This window comes from Scyliorhinus canicula, chromosome 13, assembly GCF_902713615.1.
Source record: "Scyliorhinus canicula chromosome 13, sScyCan1.1, whole genome shotgun sequence".
Classification (NCBI taxonomy): domain Eukaryota; kingdom Metazoa; phylum Chordata; class Chondrichthyes; order Carcharhiniformes; family Scyliorhinidae; genus Scyliorhinus; species Scyliorhinus canicula.
In genome coordinates, this window is record NC_052158.1 from 13543992 (window position 1) to 13567431 (window position 23440).

A 23440-nucleotide genomic window follows, 5' to 3' on the forward strand; every position below is an offset into this window, starting at 1 on the left:
TGGTCACTATTAAATGTACCCTGAACCCATTGACTCCATCTACACCTTCCGCTACCTGTGGAAAGCGGGCAGCATTATGAAAGACCCCTCCCACCCTGCTTACTTACTCTTCCAACTTCTTGCATGGGGCAGGAGATACATAAGTCTGAGAACACGCACGAGCATTCAAAAACAGCTTCTTCCCCACTGTTACCAGACTCCTAAACGACCCTCTTGTGTACTGACCTAATTAACACTACACCCCTGTAGACTTCACCCGATGCCGGTGTTTATGTAGTTACATTGTGTACCTTGTGTTGCACTATTATGAATTTCTTTTATTTTTTTAAATTTTCGTGTACTTAATTATCTGTTTAGTTGCTCATAGAAAAATACTCTTCACTGTACCTCGGTACACGTGACAATAAACAAAATCCAATCCAATACAACCTCTTCTGTTCTAAGGGCAGGAATCGCGAATCATCCAATACTCAAATGGAGGAGAGGAGCTCTTCCCCCTTTAAAGTATCACAAGTAGACAAGTAGATTGGATTGAGATAAACGGTTTCAAGTGTTCTTGTCGTTTGGGTTTGAAAGTGCATCAAACCATTCAGCATTTGTGCATAGTGCATGTTGAAAATGAAATGAAAATCGCTTATTGTCACGAGTAGGCTTCAATGAAGTTATTGTGAAAAGTCCCTAGTCGCCACATGCCGGCGCCTGTTCGGGAATTGAACCGTGCTGCTGGCCTGCTTTAAAAGCCAGCGATTGAGCCCAGTGTGCTAAACCAGCCCCTGCACGTTTATTGCTGACGCTCGGATTTGACTATACCACTGAAAACCTAAGTCATCATACTAGTCAGGTTTATGTGCACGTTTGATCACATATGAAGGTCAATTCTTCACGCGCATTTCAACAATTTATTGCGCAAGATAACGAAATGATAGACCGCTCTAATTTTTAGCGTGGAAATACCAGGTAAACGAAAGCTTGTGTGGGCGTCACTTGCTTGTAACCACAAGACATTATCTAAGCCTCATATCAAAGCAATGTTTCCATCAATTATTCAGGGGAACAGCAATTTGCAAGACAGATTGAAACATATAATTTATTAGTATTGAATAAAAGTGTTACAATAGAAGATTGTTTCTGAGGCAGACCAAGTGCTTAGTGACATAACAGTAAAGCAGAAATCTCTTGATCGTGCACTCTCCAAGTTTGAACTGGCTCTAAATACACAACAATTATTTCATTCGAAGAAGCATTCTATTGTGGTTTCAATCATATGCTGAAGGCAGGGAGACAGTGGCGCACTGGCAATATCGAAAAACTAATAATCCAGAAGCGATTTGGTTCAAATCTCACCAGTTGGTGGAAATTGAATTCAATTAATAAAATTGGAATATAAAGCTAATGGCGAGCGTGAAAATGTAATTGATTCTTGGGTTATTTTTAAAACATGAAGGAAATGCGCCATTCTACCTGACCTGGCCTGCACGTGACTACAAACCCACAGCAATGGCTCACTCTTAATTGCACTCTGAAATGGTCTAGCGAGCCACTCAGTTCAAGGGCAATTAAGGATAGATACCACATGGTGACCTTACCAGTGACACTCCCGCCATGAGAGAAAACAAAATGTATTTACTGTAATTAAATATTCCAATGAAGCTTCTGGGAGATACATCGAGCAAAAAATGTAACTCTAGACACTAATGGAGAATAATATTGAGCTCGGTGTAAAACTATCATTGTACCCAAACTGGTTCAGTTTCTGAGGGACGAGTTAAGTTAAAATTACCAGAATATTACTATTTTTATTGTTTTCGCCTTCAGTACATTTCACCTTTCTCAGCAGCTCTCCAAATTATTAGCATCCTTTCTCAAATTATGAATTAATTATTTTTGGTTCCAAGATTCTGCTGGTCTGTATCTTCACAGGCCTTCTCATCTGCAAAACAGTTTGTTGGAGAGTTTCACACAGCAAAGAAAGAACAAACCAAATGAGTGGCCCGAGTCCTACTGAATGTCAATTGAGAAGGTGGGCACTAATTGGTAAAAATAAGTAGTTTTAGTGATTAATGTCCAGAACAATGTTTTTTATGGAAAAAAGTGTGGGTACTCTCACTACAATATATCCCCCCTAATATTAGCGTCACTCTGGATGAATTCGTCGTATATATTCTTCTTATCCAAACTGTATTTGCTGCAGTGGTTTAGCATTCAAACAGTATTTCGTCTGTATGTGGTTAAGTTCAAATCATGAAATATTTCTTGATTGATTAAGCTCTGATAGTGATATTTCGAAATTAATGAAATGGTTTACATCGCTCAGGAGCCGAAAATGAATTAATTAATTGCACTCTCCACAAATCCAATATAACAAACTAATATATCACAAAAAGATGGTAAAACAAATACAATAATTTGTCACAAACTCATATTTTCTAAGGTTCACTTTGGTAAAAGATATAATCTAAATGGTTCCTAAATTGACAAATCAGTTGAATTATTGCCCTAAGAGTAAATCTGGAGGAATTCAACAAAATGGAGAGAGCACAATTGGTAAGATTACATGTTAGCATTGAGGAGATCGCAGCAATCATCGAGATATCTTATATATCCGCATCACTGGGATGGCCTTTGCCTTCAAGCTAACGAAGATGCATCAGCCTTCAACAGAATAGATCCAAAGACACAGTGTAACTGAACAGCAATAGATTCAGTGTAGACATGATCTTCCCTCACACCTGCCCTGTCATCAGCTTCCAGAAAAGTGCAAAGTGTAGTGCAAACTATTATCACATGTTTTTCTGAATTTCACTAAAGCAGTTGATACCCTGAGTAGGACGAGTCTAAAATGGTACCAGTGGAAATTGGGCGCCCTCCAATAGTTCGCAGTTGCATAGACTTTCCATGATACCAGGCGTCACACCATTCAGTTCAATCGCTCCCACAGTGACATCCTGGTGATCAATAATGGGCTCAAACAAGGTTCCATCTTACTTCTGACTCTGTTAGGTAGTTTTTTTTTATCAGTCCTATTGCCTCCGCACTCACGATAAGACTGGAAGCTCCTTAAATTATCAAAATTGAATACTAAAGCAAATGCGTCCTGAACAGGGGACATATGTACACCGCTGATGCTGCACTAGTTGCTCAGATTAAAGAAAAGATCCAAATGCTCATGGAAATTCTTTCCCATGCCTGTGCCACCAGCAGAGCCACGAACACTGTAATTATAGTAAGACGTCTTGCAACGCCAGGTTAAGGTGAAACCCCAGGAAGGAGCAGTGCTCCCAAAGCTAGTGATTTGAAACACACCTGTTGGACTTTAACCTGGTGTTGTAAGACTTCTTACTGTGCTCACCCCAGTCCAACGCCGGCATCTCCACATCATCACCGTAATTATGGCATAGCTTATTGTGTCTCCACCCATGATTGGAGAAAATAACTCACCACTACGAACAGTAAGCAAATCATGTTACCTTGGATCTACGATGATGTACAACATATCCCCTAATGAGCCTCGCATTGTAGAGGCCGCCACCAACTTTAATCGATTAACAAAAAGTGCATGGATACACAACAAATTGACCACAGAACGAATGTGCTTACCGACAGGGCCAGTAACCTCTGCACATTGCTGTAAGGCAGGCAGACCTGGCGATGTACACCCTCCAAAAACAAAGACTCATATCCAACTGTATCTGGTGTTTACTGCGCATCCTTAGCACCATTATTAAAGATGAAGGAAATTAGTTGCATAACACATCACTGACTTGGGCATTTGCGTTGGATGGAAAATGGCCACATCCCCAAGGATGTGATACATGGGGAGATATTCGGTGCTAAGTAATGAGAAGAGCGCCCAAAGCACGATGCAAGGAGATTGCCAAAAGATACACGAAAGCTTCAACATCAAATATTTCAAGTGGAAAACTCTAGCTAACGATGAGTACAAACAGCAGCAGCTGGCGGACCCCGACGGTATGTGGTTTCAGAAGTTCCACATGAGCCGCCAACACTGCAAACAAGTGGTTCTTAAAAATCATTCGGCACTCCTGGAAAGGGATAACTTCACACGTAACACTTGTGGTAAATTTTGTCTTTCCAGAATTGCTGAGCCGGCAGAAGTGAGTCAGATGATCTCTTCTAAGTTCTCCAAATGTGTCTGTATTCCCAACATTTCTTACAGCAATAAGTCTACCAAGCACAGACCATATCTATGTTTACCAGAATGCTGAATCAGATTACCATGAACATTTATTAAGTGACTCTGCCCCAATCTTGAGAAACTCACTCCATGATTTCTAACACTTTGCTCCTTCTTTCCTTTGAAAGGCTATTTAAACAAAAACACTCCCAAATACATCTCTAAGATGTTATTAGCTGTGAGGAGCACGCAGCCAAACCAGAAGGCACCTTGATATAGAATCTAATTCGTCGAGTGCAGAAGGAGGCCATTTGGCCCATCGAGTCAGCATCGACCCTCTGAAAGAGCACCCTACCTAAGCCCACGCCTATCGCCGGGAGTCCACATAAATTAGACATGTTTGTATACTAAGGGGGAATGTAGCATGGCCAATATACCTAATCTGCACTTCTTTAGACTGTGAGGGGAAATTGGAGCACCCGCAGAACACCCACGCAGACGCGAGGAGAAAGTGCAAACTCCACACAGTCGCCCAAGGCCGTAATTGATCCCAGGACTGTAGCGCTTTGGGACTGCAGTGTTAACCACTGTGCCACCTGTTTTAAACAGGTTACTCCCCATTTCAAATATGCTTTTCCAGGAGGTATGGCATCATAGTTTTGCCTCCATTAGTGAACCTAGACGATCATTACCTATCCCTCAAGGCTATTATGAGCAGTGGTATTTCCTGACAGAAGTCAATGAACCTATTTTGGATCTATTCTGGCCTTCCCTCCATCCCTGCTCCCTAATTCTAGGGATTTCGTTTTTTATCATTCAGTTTTGAAAAGTTCTCTGAGACATGATTCCGCAGCTCTGAAGCAAGATTAGTTATTATTGCCATTTATGTTATAGTTATTTAACTGTTTAGCAACAAATCTCATGCGCAGAAATTGAAAATCAAAAATTGAAATGCGCTTTTATTGAAAAGAGCAGAAATATTACTAATTGTGCAAGTGTGCAACTGATTCATATGATTAAGTTTGTATTTCAGTCGCATTTCTAAAATTGTGAAAATTATTTGCATAATAATACATTTACTTAAAAGTAGTGCAGATTATTAATTACAAATCTGTAAGAATTTACCCGACAGAAAGATCTGTACTTAAATGAAAAACACAATTCTGGTCAAATGTAGCACGTGGTATTTAGCATGTGAAATAATTTTAAAATAGTAAGAAATATAACATAACCATCTGTCATGTTTTGTCAGTACATGCATATTTATCTTAACCGAATGCACATATATACATATCCTAATGGGGCGTTTCCTGGTTTCAATACATTTTGTTTCTTTAATGCCGCCCAAAATATTGTTCGGTGTACAGTGAGATACTTGTGCACACATACATTATTTTCAATTTTAAAAGCAAATTACTGCGGATGCTGGAATCTGAGACAAAAACAGAAAATACAGGACAATCTCAGCAGATATTCCAGCATCTGTGGAGAGAAAAGGGAGCAAACGTTCCGAGTCTGGATGACTCTTTGTCAAAGTTGGCTGTGACAAATAGTCATCCATACTCGAAACGCCAGCACCCTTTTCTCTCTAAAGAGGCGTTCAGACCTGCTGAGATTCTCCAGTATTTTCTGTTTTTGTTTCTGTTCAATTATGCTTGTTACTCTATTTTATTATTCCAATTGCTGGTTAGACGCAACGTATTCACATGTACATGTTTCCCCAGTTTTGTTTGGTATTATCAGTGTTTTCTTTGTAAAGGTTTGGGGTATGGAACATTTTATCATGTCAACTGCGGGCAGGATTGTAACCCATTGGATTCGGATCTGGGAGCTGTCTGTACATATCCCCTATGTCACCTAAAAACAGCAATTATAAAGCAAAACAGATAGGTGACAGCCAGGTTTATCACTGGGAAACATAAGTGCAGATTGAAACTATTGCAAAGTACTGAACTATACAGTAGTTTAACAAATTCAGGGAAGGTGTTTAGATGACGCCAAAGTTTTAAATGAATTTGGAAAGTGGGAATTTGGATCAACGGAGAGAATACAAGCACCACTCCGTTCTAAGCTTGTGATAAAAAAAAATATTTTTAAAGCGTTAGGTCATATACCTGCAATTGAAACTAAAAGCGCAGGGAAGAAAAATAAAACTTCGAGTTGTGTCGTAAGAATAGCCAAGTAAACTTACAGAAGAAATTGACAAGGTGATATCGATAAAACACAAGCACGAATAATTGAATTAAAAGACGGGTAAGCTTACTCTCGGAAGGTCTTGTGTCGCAACGGATAACGTTCCTGAGATCTAATCCCTGGAATCGAGACTCACTCCAGGATATGAAAGGCACAAAAGGTGCATTAGTAACGCAGCCAAACTGTGAATCCCTTTGATGCACCTGTGAGAGTCTCCTGGCCAGCCATGCCTGATGTGGCTTTTCAAGATGAAGTGTTTATCGGTTTGTTCCAACGGAGACTAGCTATGGAAACAGACCCAGGCATTTGTGATTTATCGTGCCATTCAGAACCAGACGTTTTCTACATGCTCTGCGGATATTTCGCTACTCGAAAGCATTTCAGGGGACTGCAGCTTTTCATTGCAATGAACCGTATTAATAATAATTCTCAATAATATATATATATATAGAGAGAGAGAGACTGCACAACGGCAACAGCAACCTCAAAGAAAGACTCTAGTTGAAAAAGAAGCAAAGTCATATATTTGGAATTTCATAAAACGTGTATTCTACATCAACGATCAAAAAATAGTACCACGTAAAATTGAAAAGGTAAAAGTAGTTTTTTTTATCTTACAGTTGTTTTGATAAGGCAGTCGTGAAACAGAAACGCCATAATAATCAAAGAATGCTGTCTACTGCATGTTCCTCCTTGGCGGTAGCGGGCGTTTATTCTTCACTTTGGCTTCATTACCATGACAGTGAAGGTAACTATCGTCCTGCTTTTGGAGAAAGGACACGAACATTATGTTGGTCAGCCACACGGTAGAAAGAAGGCTTTATTTTATTTTATAGAGCAAGGGGTTGTGTTATATAACCTTGACAATTTACTTTCCTTCAGAACCAGTTTTAACTTGCATCCAGCTGAAATTATGGTGTCCAAAATTGAGCCTATGTGAGACGATTGCAGAATTTAACACTTAATGCTTTGATAGTATAGAACATGTGTCGCTGGAAAAAGCGATATATTATAGAAGCTTTTTGTCCATCACTCATCAGGATAGCTACGTAAGATAAACCAACAGTAAAAAGAACAACTATTTATACTGCATCAAGAAATGATGCGGGTTGGTTAGCAATCAGGTGCCAACCAGAAAGCATTCTCTTCTCATGCAATATAAATAGCTGTTCCCTGTACTGCTGGCTTATCATAGGTAGCTCTCCTTACGAATTCAAGACGAAAAGCTACGGTAGCATGTTTCTTCTTTTCTTTAGCAATTTCAAATTTCTTCGATGATGTAGTAAATATTATGGCCGTACCTAGTGTCATTGCTGTTCCAACAACAAGCATGCACACATCAGGTATAGGACATGGTATGGAGTTAAAGAGAAAAGTGATAATGACGGTACTTGTCTGATTAAATTAAAGAAATAGCCTTCAAAGGAAAGGGGCAGCAATCAGAATAAAATCATTTTAACATAATTCTACATTATATTATAGAGCTATGGTTACACTGCATTTACAGGTCTCAGCCACATCAGTATACAGATTATCGTTATGTAGAAAGCTCCCGAAGAACAATCGCTGTTTTATAAACAATTTCGATAGAGCCCCATTAGCTTGGGAGAAAGTACCAAACAGATTAACTTCGTGAGTATTGCAAAGCAAACTGTATTCTACCGGGATCAAGGGAACTGATTTGGTCCCCTTTTCTAAGGAAAATATACCGGCATTGAAGGCAGTTCTGAGAAGGTCAACTAGGTTCATCCCAAGTATGGCGGAATTTTCCTATGAGGCTAGATTGAGTAGGTTGGGCCTGTACTCACTCGTGTTTGGAAGAATGAGAGGTGAACTTATTGAAACATGTATAATTCTCAAGGGGCTTGCCGGGGTATATACGGAGAGTATGTTTCCCGTTGTGGGAGCGTAGGACCAGAGGGCATGATCTCAGAGTAAGGAATCGCCTATTTAAGACAGAAATTAGGAGGAATTTATTTTCTCAGATGGTGGTGACTGTCAATTCTTTACTGCAGACAACTGTGGAGACTAGGTTGTTAAGTCTGCTCAAAGCTGAGAATCACAGACTTTTAGTCAGAAAGGGTGTTAACGGTTATGAGGGCAATACGGGAAACTGGAATTGAGAATTATCATATCAAATCAGTCAAGATCTCATTGAATTAAAGAGCGAACTCGATGGGCTGAATTTCCTACTTTTGCTCCTATGTCTTATAATCTTATGGTCTTGTGTGATTTACCCTTTACCGGGGCAAAATATATCTTTGGGGAAGGAGTTTTTCAATTTTAATTTGTCCCTGAATGTGCAAACCAGTCATCTTTGCACAAGTGTCAGTATGTCCCAATTCAGGAAGCTGTGGGCAAATTAGATTGACCTGGAGACCCAGCAGTGCAACAGGGGTGATGTCCATTTTTGGGACTACATGCAGTCCAGCCATCAAGAGCCTAGGAAATACGGGTCGCGCTGCCCGGTTGTCAGTCCCCTAGTGAGGGATGTGGTGGATGTGACCAGGGAAGAAGAATTAAAGGGAAGATGACCTCGAAGCGATGGAAAAAAAGTGATTTCTACCATGGCCTTCCCGGCGTCATCCCATGCCGCTTCCGCATCCAGGCTTTCCAACTGAGGTGGGACCTCCCATATCATGAGCAGCAGTGGCTGGATGAGCGCATGCGTCACTTAAGTGCCTTAGTAGGCCAAGGGCAGGTCGGCATTGTTCCTCCATACTACGTGTAATTCCGATGTGATAGGAGCAGTAAGTTAGATGCCGGGCTCGGCTCTGCTAGATTTTGAGTCAATCCTAGCCCCACCATCAATCCCTACGTTTTAAATTAAAATACATCTTAAGTCACGAGGGAGGTTGGAGATAAATTGAATCTCAATCATACTTTCATTACTAAGTAATTCCGAAAGATCTCAAAAATATATATAATTAAACCAGAGCTTTGCTTCTATCCCCGTGAGACTTAGTGGAGAGCATGGCCAGGTTTACGCAACTGCAGCTATATAATTGCGTGTTGCGGGTGAAAGTATTTTCGGCGTTTCGAAAGTGCCCTACCGTTTAGCATTGACCTTTGAGTACTTTGCAGGCTATAGTTGGAATGCTTTTTCTTGGCAGATCGTTGCAGCAGACTTGAAATATTTTTAATCAATAGCTCCGGAAGCAGGACAGAAAATAGGGAAGAATTCGGATCATAGACTCAAAGCGGGTGATGTGCAAAACGAGTTACCGATTCCCTATCACCAATTGAGGTTGCCCACCCTCTGCCAGGTATGACAGTACTGTTCACTGGTGAACGGTCAGAGTTCATGAATATGTAGTAATTCCAATTAAAGGCCATGACTACTGCAAATTTGGAAGAAAATTAGTTATGATCTACCCGAAACCGTTTGCTGCTCTAACCCTCCTTCTTTTCTTGCCCTTTGATGACACGTTGCTCAGAAATGTCTGTACGTCAGTTCAGTGGCTTTACTTGATCCGTTTTTGAGAAGTATTTTGATATAATCAATGTAATTGCAATATATATGTGCCTGTAAAGTTAAATCACACTTCATACGTAACAACCAGTGCAACTACATAGACAGACCCGCATGTACCTGATGTGGGGCAGGATTGCGCCTTTTTTTTCTCTGTGGTGGTTCTGTTTTGGGAAAGGAGAAATAAAGTTAATGATTGTTCGAGGAAAATAACGTAAAACATATCTGATATTTTGGGTGACGAAATATTTTCATTCTCAAAATGCAGTCACGTGTAGATTTATAGACCAAACGTAGGTGGCGTTCAAATTATGTTGGGGGCTGCGAATGGAATCAGCCTGTCTGTTAATGAACTTTGCATGCATGCTGGAAGGCATGGCCAATTCACCTGCTAGATGCTTAAAATCAAATTTAAGGAAGAATTTGAAGTCTTGCCACAACCTTTGGACGTCCAAAAAGGCTTTGCTATCACATAAATACGTATATACTAGTCCAGTTGTGGAATTTAGATTTAATTTAATCTCGTATTTTTGCCATTTTGATCCCTTTTTCGTTTTATAAATAATCTGCAAGCAGGGACTAGTGTAACATAGCAAAATCTGCGATTGATACCAAAACAGGTGGGAAAGCAGACAGTGAAGAGGAACAAAATATAGAACATAGGACAGTACAGCACAGATAGGCTAAGAGAATGGACCAACATTTGGCAGATGGAGTTTAATGTGAGTAAGCGTGAGGTTATCCATTTTGGCAGAAACAATATAAAGGTAAATAATTATCGAAATGTAAAGTAGATTCAATATGCGTCCGGGCAGAAGGACCTGGGTGTCTTTATCATGAATCGCAGAAAGTCGGTACTCAGGTAAAGTATGTAATTAAAAAGACAAGTTGAACATTAGCGTTTATTGCAAAAGGACTGGAGTATAAAAGTAGAGAAATGTTGCAACTATATAGGGTGTTGGTGAGACCACGTTTGGAGTATTGTACCCACTTTTGGCCTCCTTATTTGAGGAAGGGTGTGGTGGTATTGGAGGTAGTTCAGAGGAGCTTCATCAGATTGATTCCAGGGATGAAAGGGTTGACATATGAGGAGAGATTAAACAATTTCGACTTATACTCGCTGGAGTTTAAAAGGATGAGAGGGGATCGGTGTGAGGTAGATAAAATACTAAAAGAGATTGTGAAAGTAAACGTAAACCAAATGTTCTCCCTGGAAGGGCAATCTAGAACGAGAGGTTTCAGATTAGGTTGCGGGGCAGTAGATTTAGACTTCTCGCTGAGGATGGTGAATTTTTGGAAGTCTCTGCCCCATCGTGCGAGGGAATCTGAGTCATTAAATGGTTTGAAGAAGGAGATAGATATAGTTCTGATTTTTTTAAACAACGTGTTATTGGGCTATGGGGGACAGGTAGAGAGGTGGATTCGAGACCAGAAAGAGCAAACGTGATCTGATTGAATGATGGAGCAGGTTCGAAGGGCCGAATTGCCTACTTCTGCTCCTAATTCCTGTGTTATCTCATAGTGTATTGGGACTGCAGCTACCTAATAGCGAGGAAGCTTTATTGTTCAATATGTCAGGGTGCAATTTGGCCAACTTTACTCATCAGCGGCTGATGATACGCAAATTATATGTGTGATTTGTGTCTGTTAACTTATTTTGTCCTAACACATTTGAAACCTGAGGCTGCATTCACGGCCCCAAAGCCGCTTGTTTCTCGGCGGCGACGGGGTCTATCCTCCCGCCGCTTGTCAATGCGAATTTTGCATTGAAACCACCCCATATCACTGGGAAACCTAAGGGCTGGGGTGTGTTGCTAGCGAAAAGAGAATCCTAATGACTCTGATAGCCGTACAGCCCAAAGTTTGCCACTAATACAATAGGATATTGAGAGAATGAGCGACTGGTATTCACTGCTCCGGTCAAAAGTATACCACGGCCTGCTTTTTTCCAGCTGACTGGTGTGGCTTTGATGGAAAAGTCCCAAGGCAAGCGGCGGGAAGATATAATCCCGCCGCCAGCGAATGGTGAGCCAAGGAAAAGGGTGATCTGGCGGATGGAGAATCCCGTCCATTATGTAGTATTTTGTAGGAGTGCCTGGTTCGTCTTCTTCAAACCAGAAGAAGTCTGGGCCTCTTCTTCAAAATTGCGCTCACATACTGTAATGCATCAGCAAAGACAGTGGGAAAATCTTAATGCTGACGCAGAGGTGGCCTTTGTACATGGTGGAAGCTTTGCCCGGTGCAGAAGCCAATTAAGACACTAAAATTGCCACTTAAGGATAGTCTAACAGCTTCACCGCCGCCAGTATTGAATCAGTTGCGGGCAACTATTCCCACTGGAGGGACTGGATAATAGCAAGGGGGAGCAAGCCGCAGGAAGACACGAGCCGGCCCTTCACAAAGATATCACTTGCGACTCTCCATTCCACCTTGACTATCCCCCAGAGTTCCTCTACCCACTCAGCTTGCTTTCAGTGAGGGGCCCGCCCATCATCATTATCGGGCCCCCTGTTCTTGGTGCTGGCAAGATGGCTCTCCATGAAGTTACACCCAAAGAAGTGTGACTAAAAATGAATAAAGATTTTGTGCTTTCATTAACGAATTGTAGAAAAAGCCAAGGTTGAAAGGATTACGTCTGTTACTCAATAGAAAAAAGGATGCAATACAGTGTATGTTTCCCTATCTCAGCTATTTAAAGACACTGCATGATGTCTGAATGTAGCAAATCACAATTAAAGGATTTCATTGCACTCATTCCCGTATAAGCCTCCCCGAAATGGCGCCGGAATGTGGCGACTATGGGCTTTTCACAGTAACTTCATTTGAAGCCTACTTGTGACAATAAGCGATTTTAATTTCATTTTCCTTTCATATTTGGTTTGTCACATTGGCATCGTCTTGCTTTTATGTCAAATCAGCATCCGCTGCGATTTCAGTGGGGTAACGGATTCTCTGCCCAATTGCGTTTCTTGATTTTGGCATTAGTCGATGGAGAATCCCGCCACTTGTGCGAGCTTGTGATGCAGCAGCTGACATTGGTGCATCATACACAATGACAACTAAAACTGTGAAATTAAGGGAAAGATAAAGATTAAGGGATATTCGGGTACCGAATATATGCCACGCAGTAAAAATTGAGCTATGCTGCTGATACCTGTGCAAAGAAGCGAAAACAATGTAGGCACAGCTACATAGGAAAGGCCTCACTGGGATACAATATAGTCTGTCACAGATACATGTCTTGTTGGGCCTCATAGTCATTGGCTGTTACCCATATAAGAGAAGGGGAAGTTTCTCGCCTGATAGATGCTGGTAGGCCTGCTGACTTTTTTTCCAGCTTCCTCTGTTCTTGTTTCAGATTCCAAAATGCGCTGTATTTTGCTTATTTTAGAGAATAAGCAGAAGCGGTTAGAAATAGAAGCACAATAGCACGGATCGCAGCGACAGAGAGGAAGATAGCTGGCCAGCAGTAGTTTATACTAGGGATATAAAGTAGCTACAGAGAAGGATCGTGCCTAAATTCCGAGTAAGAATGTCTAATTAACTCTTTCCAGCAAGCAAGTGGTGCAAAACAGCTCTGCACATCGTCTTTTATTAAGTACGAGAAGAGTAAAATAGATTATATATATTTTCAAAATCTGATCCGACAGCAAGTATTAGAGATCGAACTTGACGGACAGATATTGTTTTGATTGAATGCGCCTTAAGAACGTTGAGGCTCGTTTAGCACAGTGGGCTAAAGAGCTGGCTTGTAATGCAGAGTAATGTCAGCAGTGCGGGTTCAAGTCCCGCACCGGCCACCCCAAACAGGCCATAGAACGTGGTGAACGGCTTTACACAGTAACTTTATTGAAGCCTACTTGTGACAATAAATGATTGTTCTTTAAATGTGCATCTACTCACTGCCATGTTATGTTCTGCTGCTTTACAGGACGACGGGAGTTTAACTCTTTGTAACGTCCGTTATTACCATTAACAGAAATGAAAGTGTTTTGATCAGTGCATTTTCGATTAGCATATGCTGACCGTACAAATTGTGTTTTCAGTACACTAATATAAACACAATGTTTACTTTATGATATACATTTCTTTCTGGTTTTGCCTGGAAAGCTGAAATTAACCAGAAGGGTTTTTGATAATTTTAACAAACTACGAATACTACGACTGTTCACGACATGGCAATGTGGTTCAGCCAGCAGACCAGCCACCATACTGAACAGTGGAAGAGGCTCAAGGAGTCGGCTGGCCTTACTCTGGCTCACATTTTTTATGTTATTATGAATCAGAATCATAGAATTTACAGTGCAGAAGGAGGCCATTCAGCCCATCGAGTCTGCACCGGATCTTGGAAAGAGCACCCTACCCAAGGTCAACAACTCCACCCAATCCCCATAACCCCATAACGCAGTAACCCCACCCAACCCAATAGGGCAGCACGGTAGCATTGAGGATAGCACAATCGCTTCACAGCTCCAGGGTCCCAGGTTCGATTCCAGCTTGGGTCACTGTCTGTGCGGAGTCTGCACATCCTCCCCGTGTGTGCGTGGGTTTCCTCCGGGTGCTCCGGTTTACTCCCACAGTCCAAAGATGTGTGGGTTAGGTGGATTGGCCTGATAAAATTGCCCTTAGTGTCCAAAATTGCCCTTAGTGTTGGGTCACTGAGTTATGGGGATACAGTGGAGGTGTTGACCTTGGGTAGGGGGTAGGGTGCTCTTTCCAAGAGCCGGTGCAGACTCGAAAGGCCTCCTTCTGCAATGTACATTCTATGATATCACATAGAATATGTTCTAACCCTTTGCTACTTCTGAAATGTACTCTTTTTTGCCCGTTCAAGATAAAAACAGTTTACTTTAACAATACCGCAGAAAATGCGGTTGAGCGGCATGACTCCAAAATGTTACAACAATGTTGAGGGAATTTGTCAGTCAGCCTGAGTGACAAAATGCATTGGATTTTATGGTTAATTCGATGGGGTGTGTTCACCTCAACTTTCCAAATTTCACTTCTGATCCCTTTGTAGGTCAAGAAATTATTTCTCAGAAACACCCTGAGCTAATTAAGTAACTTTTATGTTGAAACAATCTATTTTTGCTGAATCTTTTCAGCTACACCCAAGGTTGAAATTCGATAATTTTATTGGTCTGTCATTCAATTCTGATGTGTTTGGAACATTATTTATTTTCAGATTAAAAGGATGGCGCAAATGTTCCTTGCTGCCCTGAGTAAGGACAAACCGAGACACAATCACGTGCGTGCGCACGCACACATGAACCCTCACAAAAACAAAAACACACACAAACGCGCACAGGAACAAGTACGCACACAGGAGCGCAGGCAAACAAACTCACAAAAACACACACACACAGAAATAAATATACACTGACAGATAGGCACACACACGCAATCACACATACAAACACCGCAGATTCTTTATCTTAAATACAAGCCGCTGGCAATCTCTTGAGTAAACCAAATAAAGATGGAGATCCCTTACCTGTTTCTTTTGTGCAATCGAAAGAGGAACATTCTCTGCAGAATAAGAAGGTATTTAGCAAATGTGTACCTGGCTCTAATTTTTCATCTTGTGTAAAGGGTTAGAATGAATCATGACATTATTACAAATCGACAAGGAACTGTTGATCGGCTTACCTGACCAGTAAAGCGTAAGCTGTAAATAAGAAAATGATTAAATGTAATTGTGGTTAATATTGTTATTTATAGTGATGATTAATATGGCAAAACAATGATTGACTACAATACAAACTCAAAATTATGGAAATCCTCCAAATGCACATGTGCCGCTGCTGAGTCGGACTTACTTTAAATGTGCTTGTTCTTATAAATGGTGAATTAACAATTGGATCTTAGTCATAATATCGGTGTTCCCAATGTATTTTCGTTTATTTTTTTAATCTTACTTTTTGTCTTTTCATTTTCCGCTTGCACATGCTGCTTGGAACACGTTACAGTATTAAACAAGATTAACTTATTAATACAGCTTATATTTCTCTGAAAAGTAAAAAAGTACCTTTGCATATTAATACTACTACAGTAGTTACTGGACTAGCAATCTAGAGACCCAGGCTAATTCTATGCGGGAATTCAAATCCCACCATGGCAGCTCAGTTGCTGCTACAATTTAAACTGAGCTAATAATAAGTCTGGAGTGAAAGCTAGTTTCAGTAATGGTGATCATGAAACCTAATGTCGATTGGTGTAAGACCCCATCTGGTTCACTGATGCACTTTACGGAAGAAACTCCATCGCCCTTGCCCTGCTTGGGTTACACCTGAGTCCAGACCCGCAATAATATGGCTGACTCTTAACTGCCCACAGAAATGGTCAAGCAGTTGCCAGGTGATGATGTACGGGCAACAAATGCTGGTCATGCGATCTCATAAAATAATACATGTTTTACAAATGACTCATTCGAAAATTGCGTGCTGTTGCAACGCAGAAACAAACATTTCAACCCTACAACTTCACGCTTGTTAGTTATGCCCCACAAAGACCTCTTCAAACCCTTCTTCATCTAACCCCATCAACGCTTTTTGATATTTCTTTGCATCTCATGTGTTTCTCTAGTTTCACCTTAAACGTTTCTATGCTAGTCGAATCAATTACATTTTGTGGCAATAAGTTTCAGATCCTAACCGCACCCTGAGTAAAGCGGTTTCACATGATTTCACGATTTAATTTATTAGTGACCATTTTATATTAATTGCCCGCAATTCTGATTCGTACCATCAATAGCCTATGCTACATCTTTATATTTTCACTTATCAATAGCTTTGACAATATTTTTTCTTTATTCTTTCATGAGATTTGACCGTCAGAATTTACAGACTTAATAGTGGAGAAGGAGGCCATTCGGCATGGGCCCTTAGAAACAACACCCTAAAGCCCACACCTCTATTCCCGCAACCCAGTAACACCACCGAACCTTTTTGGACAGTGCGGCCAATTTAGCATGGCCAATGCATATAGCCTACACATCTTTGGACTGTGGGAGGAAACTGGAACACCCAGAGGAAACCCATACAGACACGGCGAGAATGTGTAGACTCCGCACAGACAGTGACTCAAGCCGGGAAACGAACCTGGAACCCTGGAGCTGTGAAGCAACAGTTTTAACCACTGTGCTGCCCCATTTACGTCGCTGGCACTTACAATCATCCCAATTGGTCTTGAACTGAGAGGCGTGTTAGGTCACTTCAGATGGGAGTTAGGAATCAGCAATTATGGTTCTGAGGTTGTGTTTAGCGTAGACCGTGAGGAAGGCAGATTTCCTTCCCGGAAAGACGTAAGTGAACCAAATGGGTTTTATGAGAATTGGTGATACTTTCGTAGTTATCATCACTTGGAGTACATTTTTATTTCGGAATTATTCATTACATTTTAATTCCACCAGATGCCTTGATAGGAGATCGTCCCGAGTATTAATTTTGGTCTTTGAATTACTAGATTGCTGTCATCATCATGATGCGACCGTCTGCCATGACTTTATAAATCAGCTCCTGCCTCTTCAATTATTCCGACGCGGAATAAGTACTGAAGAGGAGTGTTTAGCTTAGATAGCCAAATAGTGTACTTCCGACCAGCAACAACAGCGTGGAATCGATTCCACGCACAGCTGAGGAGGACTTATGACCTGCCTCTTCATCCTACCTCTGAGAGTGGAAGACAATGACAAAAGCTCACTGGAAAAACAAACTGTACAGGAGATGCCTGAGGATGGAGAATCAACAGACAATGAGCCAGGGAGCTGTCTTTTGACACATCACTCAAGTAATGGAATGACATAACTTCATCTGAGTAAATATTATTCATTGCGCCTTCTACAAAGGCTATGTGCCTTTGTTTTTTAAAAATATGGAGACCAGAATTGTTCGCACACTCCAACTATGAAAACCATGTGTGTCATACATGCTATATTCACTAGAAAATGCAAAATCTATTGAGCATTCACTTCCAATTTGCGAAAATGTGCATTGCACTGTAATTATATTTTTGCACTGTGAAGCATGAGACAGGGTAAAATTAATATTTCATGGCATGGATATAATTTTCAATATTTTAAATACCTTTGTTACGTCGAGTAAGAACTATTATCACCACCAGCAGTGCCAGAGTAACAAGCAACGCGACACCCCCTGCCACTGCAATCCACATCCAGTCGAACGTAAAGTTATTTAAAGGACGTGATTTGTCGCAAACATCTGCAGAAGGAAAGAAAACGTAAGAGATTTCTTCATAAATTCTCATCGAAGGAACAACAGCAAAGAAAGCAGCGCTATAAGGGGACAGGTTTAGAAATAAATAGGGAGACAAGCACGTGGGGAGAAAGGCAAAAACATACAGGTAAGATGGGCAAGGGGAGAGAGTGAAATTGAAATACGCATGCGCAGAAAGTTTGGAAAGGTTCAAAAAACACAGACAGATAAAGGGTTACACGAAAGCAGAGTAACTAAAGCATGGAGGAAAGAATGAGGGGACGTTTTAAATCAGGGGACAATACTGCAATGCCGTATGGTTAGGTTAACATACGTTCTACGGTGACCAAGGTTCCATTGCCTGTCTGCTTCTGTTTCCCCAGCATTTCAATCTCACAGTAATATATACCAGAGTCGCATTCAGTCATGTGCTTAATGTGGATAGATGCATCCTTCCTCGACTTGAAAGCCTTCTGGTCAGCTTTTATAATTCTTTGCTTGTACCTTGGAGAATCAAAGTCAATGGGACTGTCATCCCTTCTCCAGCTGTACGTCCCCAAGCCGTCTAAACGAAAACTGCAATTCAAGGTCACATTGCCGCCTTGCAATAAATGAATTGAAGCGGGCGTTTGCATCACGCGAGAAATAACGGCCTCCATACCTAGTGGTGCACAAAGAAACAGTATTAATTAACTAATCTAACTAACACAGTATTGCCAAATAGGCATGGTCAATCTGGTTTAAAGCTCGCACTCTTGCCTGCGACTAAAATGGTTGTAAGTTCAAAGTTTGCAAATGCAAATATTATTATATGAAGAGTTTAATGCGGTAAGTAAGCGAATGCCTCCACCCCCTCCACCCCCTCTGCACCCCCCCCCCCCCCCACCCCCTCCACCAAAGGAGAAGAAACGTGCACCCGGTGCAACAGCGAATATTTGTTCAGTGAAAAAATACCCCAAGTCAACTTGCGAAGTGTTGAGATCATTATAATTGAAGAATCTTAGTATCACCAAAGCATTTGGTGCACTGGTCTATCGAGCAACAAATATTATAGTTCAGTTGTCATTCACTGGCCGTGAAATACTTTGAGAAGTTTTTAGTTGCAGGAAATGCAACCTCAGATTATACTTTCATTGAATTCAACTGTACGTTGTCATTCAATTCGGAATAAATTATTATAAGTATGATACAAGCATAGGGGAGAAAGCATTGGAGAAAGAAATAAAGAATGAAAGGTGTAGAGAGAAAATAATGGAAAGAAAACAAAAAAGACAATTTTGAGCCCCTCCTCATTAATATTAGAAGTAATAAATCAATTCAATACATATTTACCCTTCCGGCGTCTTTGATTTTCATATTAGGGAATTATAAGAAAATGCGTTTCCTTAATGCAGAGAGCCATAATATGACATGAGATGCTGGCATTCGCTATTAATATATTGCGTTCGTGAAACTATCGATAGAGTAAATCATTGAGCACTATCCACATCATAAATTCAGAGAAACTAAGCATTGCCTCAAATGTATTCAGGTATATATATATATTGGTGGGCAGCACGATAGCACAGGAGGTAGCACAGTTGCTTCACAGCTCCAGTGCCCCAGGTTCGAATCCCGGCTTGGGTCACTGTCTGTGTGGAGTCTACACGTTCTTCCAGTGCCTGCTTGGGTTTCCTCCTGGTGCTCCAGTTTCCTCCCACAGTCCAAAGATGCGCAGGTTGGGTGGATTGTCCATGTTAAAATTGCTCTTAATGTCCAAAATGGTGAAGTGGGGTTGCTGGGTTACAGGGAAAGGGCGGTGGAGTGGGCTCTTAAGTAGGGTAGGGTGCTCTTTCCAAGGGCCGGTGCAGGCTTGAAGGGCCAAATGGCCTCCTTCTGCACTGTAAATTCTACAATATATATATATATACAATTATACCATTTCCACACTATGCCCATAAATAACCGAATTTCATTTACATCCTAGATTTAGAGATTACGATCTCGAGCGCTATCCCTATTTGGCATCATTATTTTCTTCCCTCAGCTGCTCACCTCAAAGAAAAATTATCTATAAATATGTCGGATGTGGCCGCTAAAAATGCGATCATTCTATAAGAGTCTTCATTTGTAGTTTTCACCTTAATTCCCTAGATTAAGGTATTCATATGTGGTTGAACAGCGGATGAAATTTATGGATTTTAGGCTGTATGTCATATTATCAAAGCAATATAATGAACATTATGATGAATTCAATTAACCATCAAACCACTTTTCTTTCTGATCCGTACCCGAAATTTGTGACTATAATGTTTCTGTCTCCACGAAAGATTTTCTTCCATGATAAGCAACAAAGTATTGTAGTCACTGTTCTCAATTGTACATTTCACTGCATGTTTAGTTAAATAAAGAAATGTCTTGATGTTAACCTTAAATATTAGAGTAGAAGATTATTAGAAAGAGTAACTCTGTAACTTCCAGTTAATTTTATCATTTACAATAATCATCTGTTGAAAGTATGTATCAATTTGGCTGTAATCCAAGAGGCAAAACAAATAATGCTTGATTGTCTAGTTTAAAACTATATCTTGCCCGGTGAGTTATATTGTGGGTTCTGCGTGTGTCACTGTTTCCACCAGCATGGCCAGACATCAGAAGAAGTACAGAGAAGACCTGCACGTTTAATCCCTGAATTGCACAGAATTACTTTTGAGGATCTATCGATAACTATTGATAAGACTATCTAAAAAGGTAAAATGATTTGAAGTTATTTTTTCAAATAAATTTAGATTACCCAATTATTTTTTCCAATTAAGGGGCAATTTAGCGTGGCCAATCCACCTAGAACATAGAACAGTACAGCACAGAACAGGCCCTTCAGCCCTCAATGTTGTGCCGAGCCATGATCACCCTACTCAAACCCACGTATCCACCCTATACCCGTAACCCAACAACCCCCCCCCCTTAACCTTACTTTAATTAGGACACTACGGGCAATTTAGCATGGCCAATCCACCTAACCCGCACATCTTTGGACTGTGGGAGGGCACATTTTTGGGTTGTGGGGGTGAAACCCACAGAAACACGGGGACAATGCGCAAACTCCACACGGGCAGTGACCCAGAGCCGGGATCGAACCTGGGACCTCAGCGCCGTGAGGCGGTTGTGCTAACCACTAGGCCACCGTGCTGCCTTTGGTTTGAAGTTATAAAATAACTGGGCAAATTGGAGTCAGTTTGTCTACGGTTGAAAAAAAATGAAAATCGCTTATTGGCACGAGTAGGCTTCAATGAAGTTACTGTGAAAAGCCCCTAGTCTCCACATTCCGGCGCCTGTCCGGGGAGGCTGGTACGGGAATGTAGGATTTAAGGTTGATTCATTTTCAAATGAAAATAGCAGAACAATTGTAAATGCGAGAAGAATTTAGTTACTCCGGGTGGCATTTTACTGGCAAATGTAGTGGAAGGAAAAGACGTCTTGAACTTCAAGGAGGCTCTTTTCAACAATTAAGGATTGAGGATTATCAGAAATGCACATCGGTAATATTGTGGATTGAATGGCTAAATGGTTCAGCAGTTACTCGTTGGATGGATCCTTCATTTGTGGTGACCACAAACACACTTTGCAAAAATGCTGACATTTGATTTTATAGTTATGCGCTGGTAACACGTCAAGGAATTTCTTTAGTGAATGACCAGGAAACACATCAGTGAAATGTAACTGCATGGTTTAATCATTTGCCACAATAAACATTCCAAACACATTATTATAGATTTACAACGGTACCGGGTGAAACATGCCAACTCATTCACAGGCTAATGTTCAGGTCAGCTCAATACCAGGCGTCTGTATTTGAGTACTTTCACTGGCAATGCTTTGCAAAACTTAAATTTGAATAAAAACTTGACACTAAACATAAATTGGCGGTTGTGTATCATTCTAAACATTCTATTATTGCAACTCATGTTTTTTTCTTCCTCTGCTTAGACAATATAGAAAGGTATTAATGCCTACTTCTCTAGTGTTTTAAAAATGCACGCCATCGTTTACTTAGTCTGATTAATGGTCACGACGTTCTTAGAATATTTAAACAATCAGAGCGTGACTATTCACTTACCGGTTGTACAACTTGAAATCAGGAGAAAAAGAGAGGTTGTCGCCCACCGTTCTGCCGCCATTGTTACGGACTGCATTGAGACAGGAAAACAAATTTCGTTAGTCGAAAGGCAGTTTGCGATAAGATCAGCCTTTAGCGTGAGATAACATTGTGCTTTACAGCACGCCTGAACCGCGGTTTGCCAGTAACCTTGCAATTTGGGTTTGTAGTATATGGCTGAACTGAAAAGCCCACATCTGACAGGATGTCAGACGTCAACAAAATTAACGAGCCTGGCGAAGAAAGGAAGAAGTAAGATGGCAAGATGCATATCCGCCCCAGTTCACATCCTCATAACTAAAGCAAAAACAAACTCTGGAAATATAATTTTATGCCCCTTTCTATATAGTTTAGCACGGGCTATCAAATCCATGGAACCTCTTAAGACCCCCCCCCCCCCCCCCCCCACCCCTCTCCCCGGCTCAGACAAAACCACCCGTTCAGTGCACTCTGATTTTTAAAATTGCACACTTGTCAGCACCCAACTGTCACTTCATCCTTGATGCAGGCTGGTCTCCTCTGCCCACTTAGAGCTGTGCATAGATGTTAGCGCTTTGAATTTTGTCTACGTCTCTCAAATATAGAGCCTTCCACTTATAAGGACACACAACAATAAACACAATGTAATTACTGTCATGCCATCTGAAAGCGTATAAAAATGGCAAGGTTTTAAACTGAATGCAGCTCCAGGCATTGTCACACGCATGAACTCACGATATCACAGAGCGCTTTTACATGAAAGGAAGAATGATAAACAAAGAACAAAGAACAAGTAACAAACAAAAGCACAGCACAGGATCAGGACCTTCGGCCCTCCAAGCCTGTGCCGACCATGCTGCCCGTCTAAACTAAAATCTTCTACACTTCCTGGGTCCGTGTCCCTCTATTCCCATCCTATTAATGTATTTGTCAAGATGCCCCTTAATTGTCACTACCGTCCCTGCTTCCACCACCTCCTCCACAGCGAGTTCCAGGCACCCACTACCTTCTGTGTAAAAAACCTTGCCTCGTACATGGCCTCTAAACCTTGCCCCTGGCGCTTTAAACCTATGCCCCCTGATAATTGACCCCTCTACCTGGGAAAAAGCCTCTAACTATCCACTCTCTCTACGCCCCTCATAATTTTGTAGACTTCTATCAGGTCGCCCCTCAACCTCTGTCCTTCCAGTGAGAACAAACCGAGTTTATTCAACCGCTCTTCATAGCTAATGCTAATAGCTAAAGAAGTGCCGCTGTTTTATATATTGTGGCATTCAATACAATTAAAATGTGCTATGACCAGGCTATAGACA

At 41.1% G+C, this 23440-nt stretch overlaps 1 protein-coding gene across 1 annotated transcript; it reads right to left on the reverse strand.

Annotated features, from left to right (window-relative positions):
* Positions 1-5069: 5069 nt before the first annotated feature.
* Positions 5070-22404, reverse strand: LOC119976387 (myelin protein zero-like protein 1). The gene is made up of 8 exons (XM_038816892.1): positions 22299-22404; positions 22110-22179; positions 18348-18674; positions 17885-18019; positions 15450-15468; positions 15295-15329; positions 9921-9964; positions 5070-7091 (listed from the first exon to the last, which is right to left on the reverse strand). The coding sequence occupies exons 2-8, from the start codon at positions 22168-22170 to the stop codon at positions 7005-7007; spliced, it is 708 nt and encodes a 235-aa protein (XP_038672820.1). The 5' UTR covers positions 22171-22179; positions 22299-22404; the 3' UTR covers positions 5070-7004.
* Between the last annotated feature and the right edge of the window lie 1036 nt (positions 22405-23440).

Bases quoted from the DNA above. Each gene is read 5' to 3' on its own strand.
- LOC119976387 (XM_038816892.1), bottom strand. From the start codon at position 22,170: ATGGCGGCAGAACGGTGGGCGACAACCTCTCTTTTTCTCCTGATTTCA. The intron at 18,675-22,109 runs GTAAGTGAATAG...GTGCACCACTAG, and splicing joins GATTTCAAGTTGTACAACCG to GTATGGAGGCCGTTATTTCT. The intron at 7,092-9,920 runs GTACATGCGGGT...TTTCTCCAAAAG, and splicing joins GCAATCCTGCCCCACATCAG to CAGGACGATAGTTACCTTCA.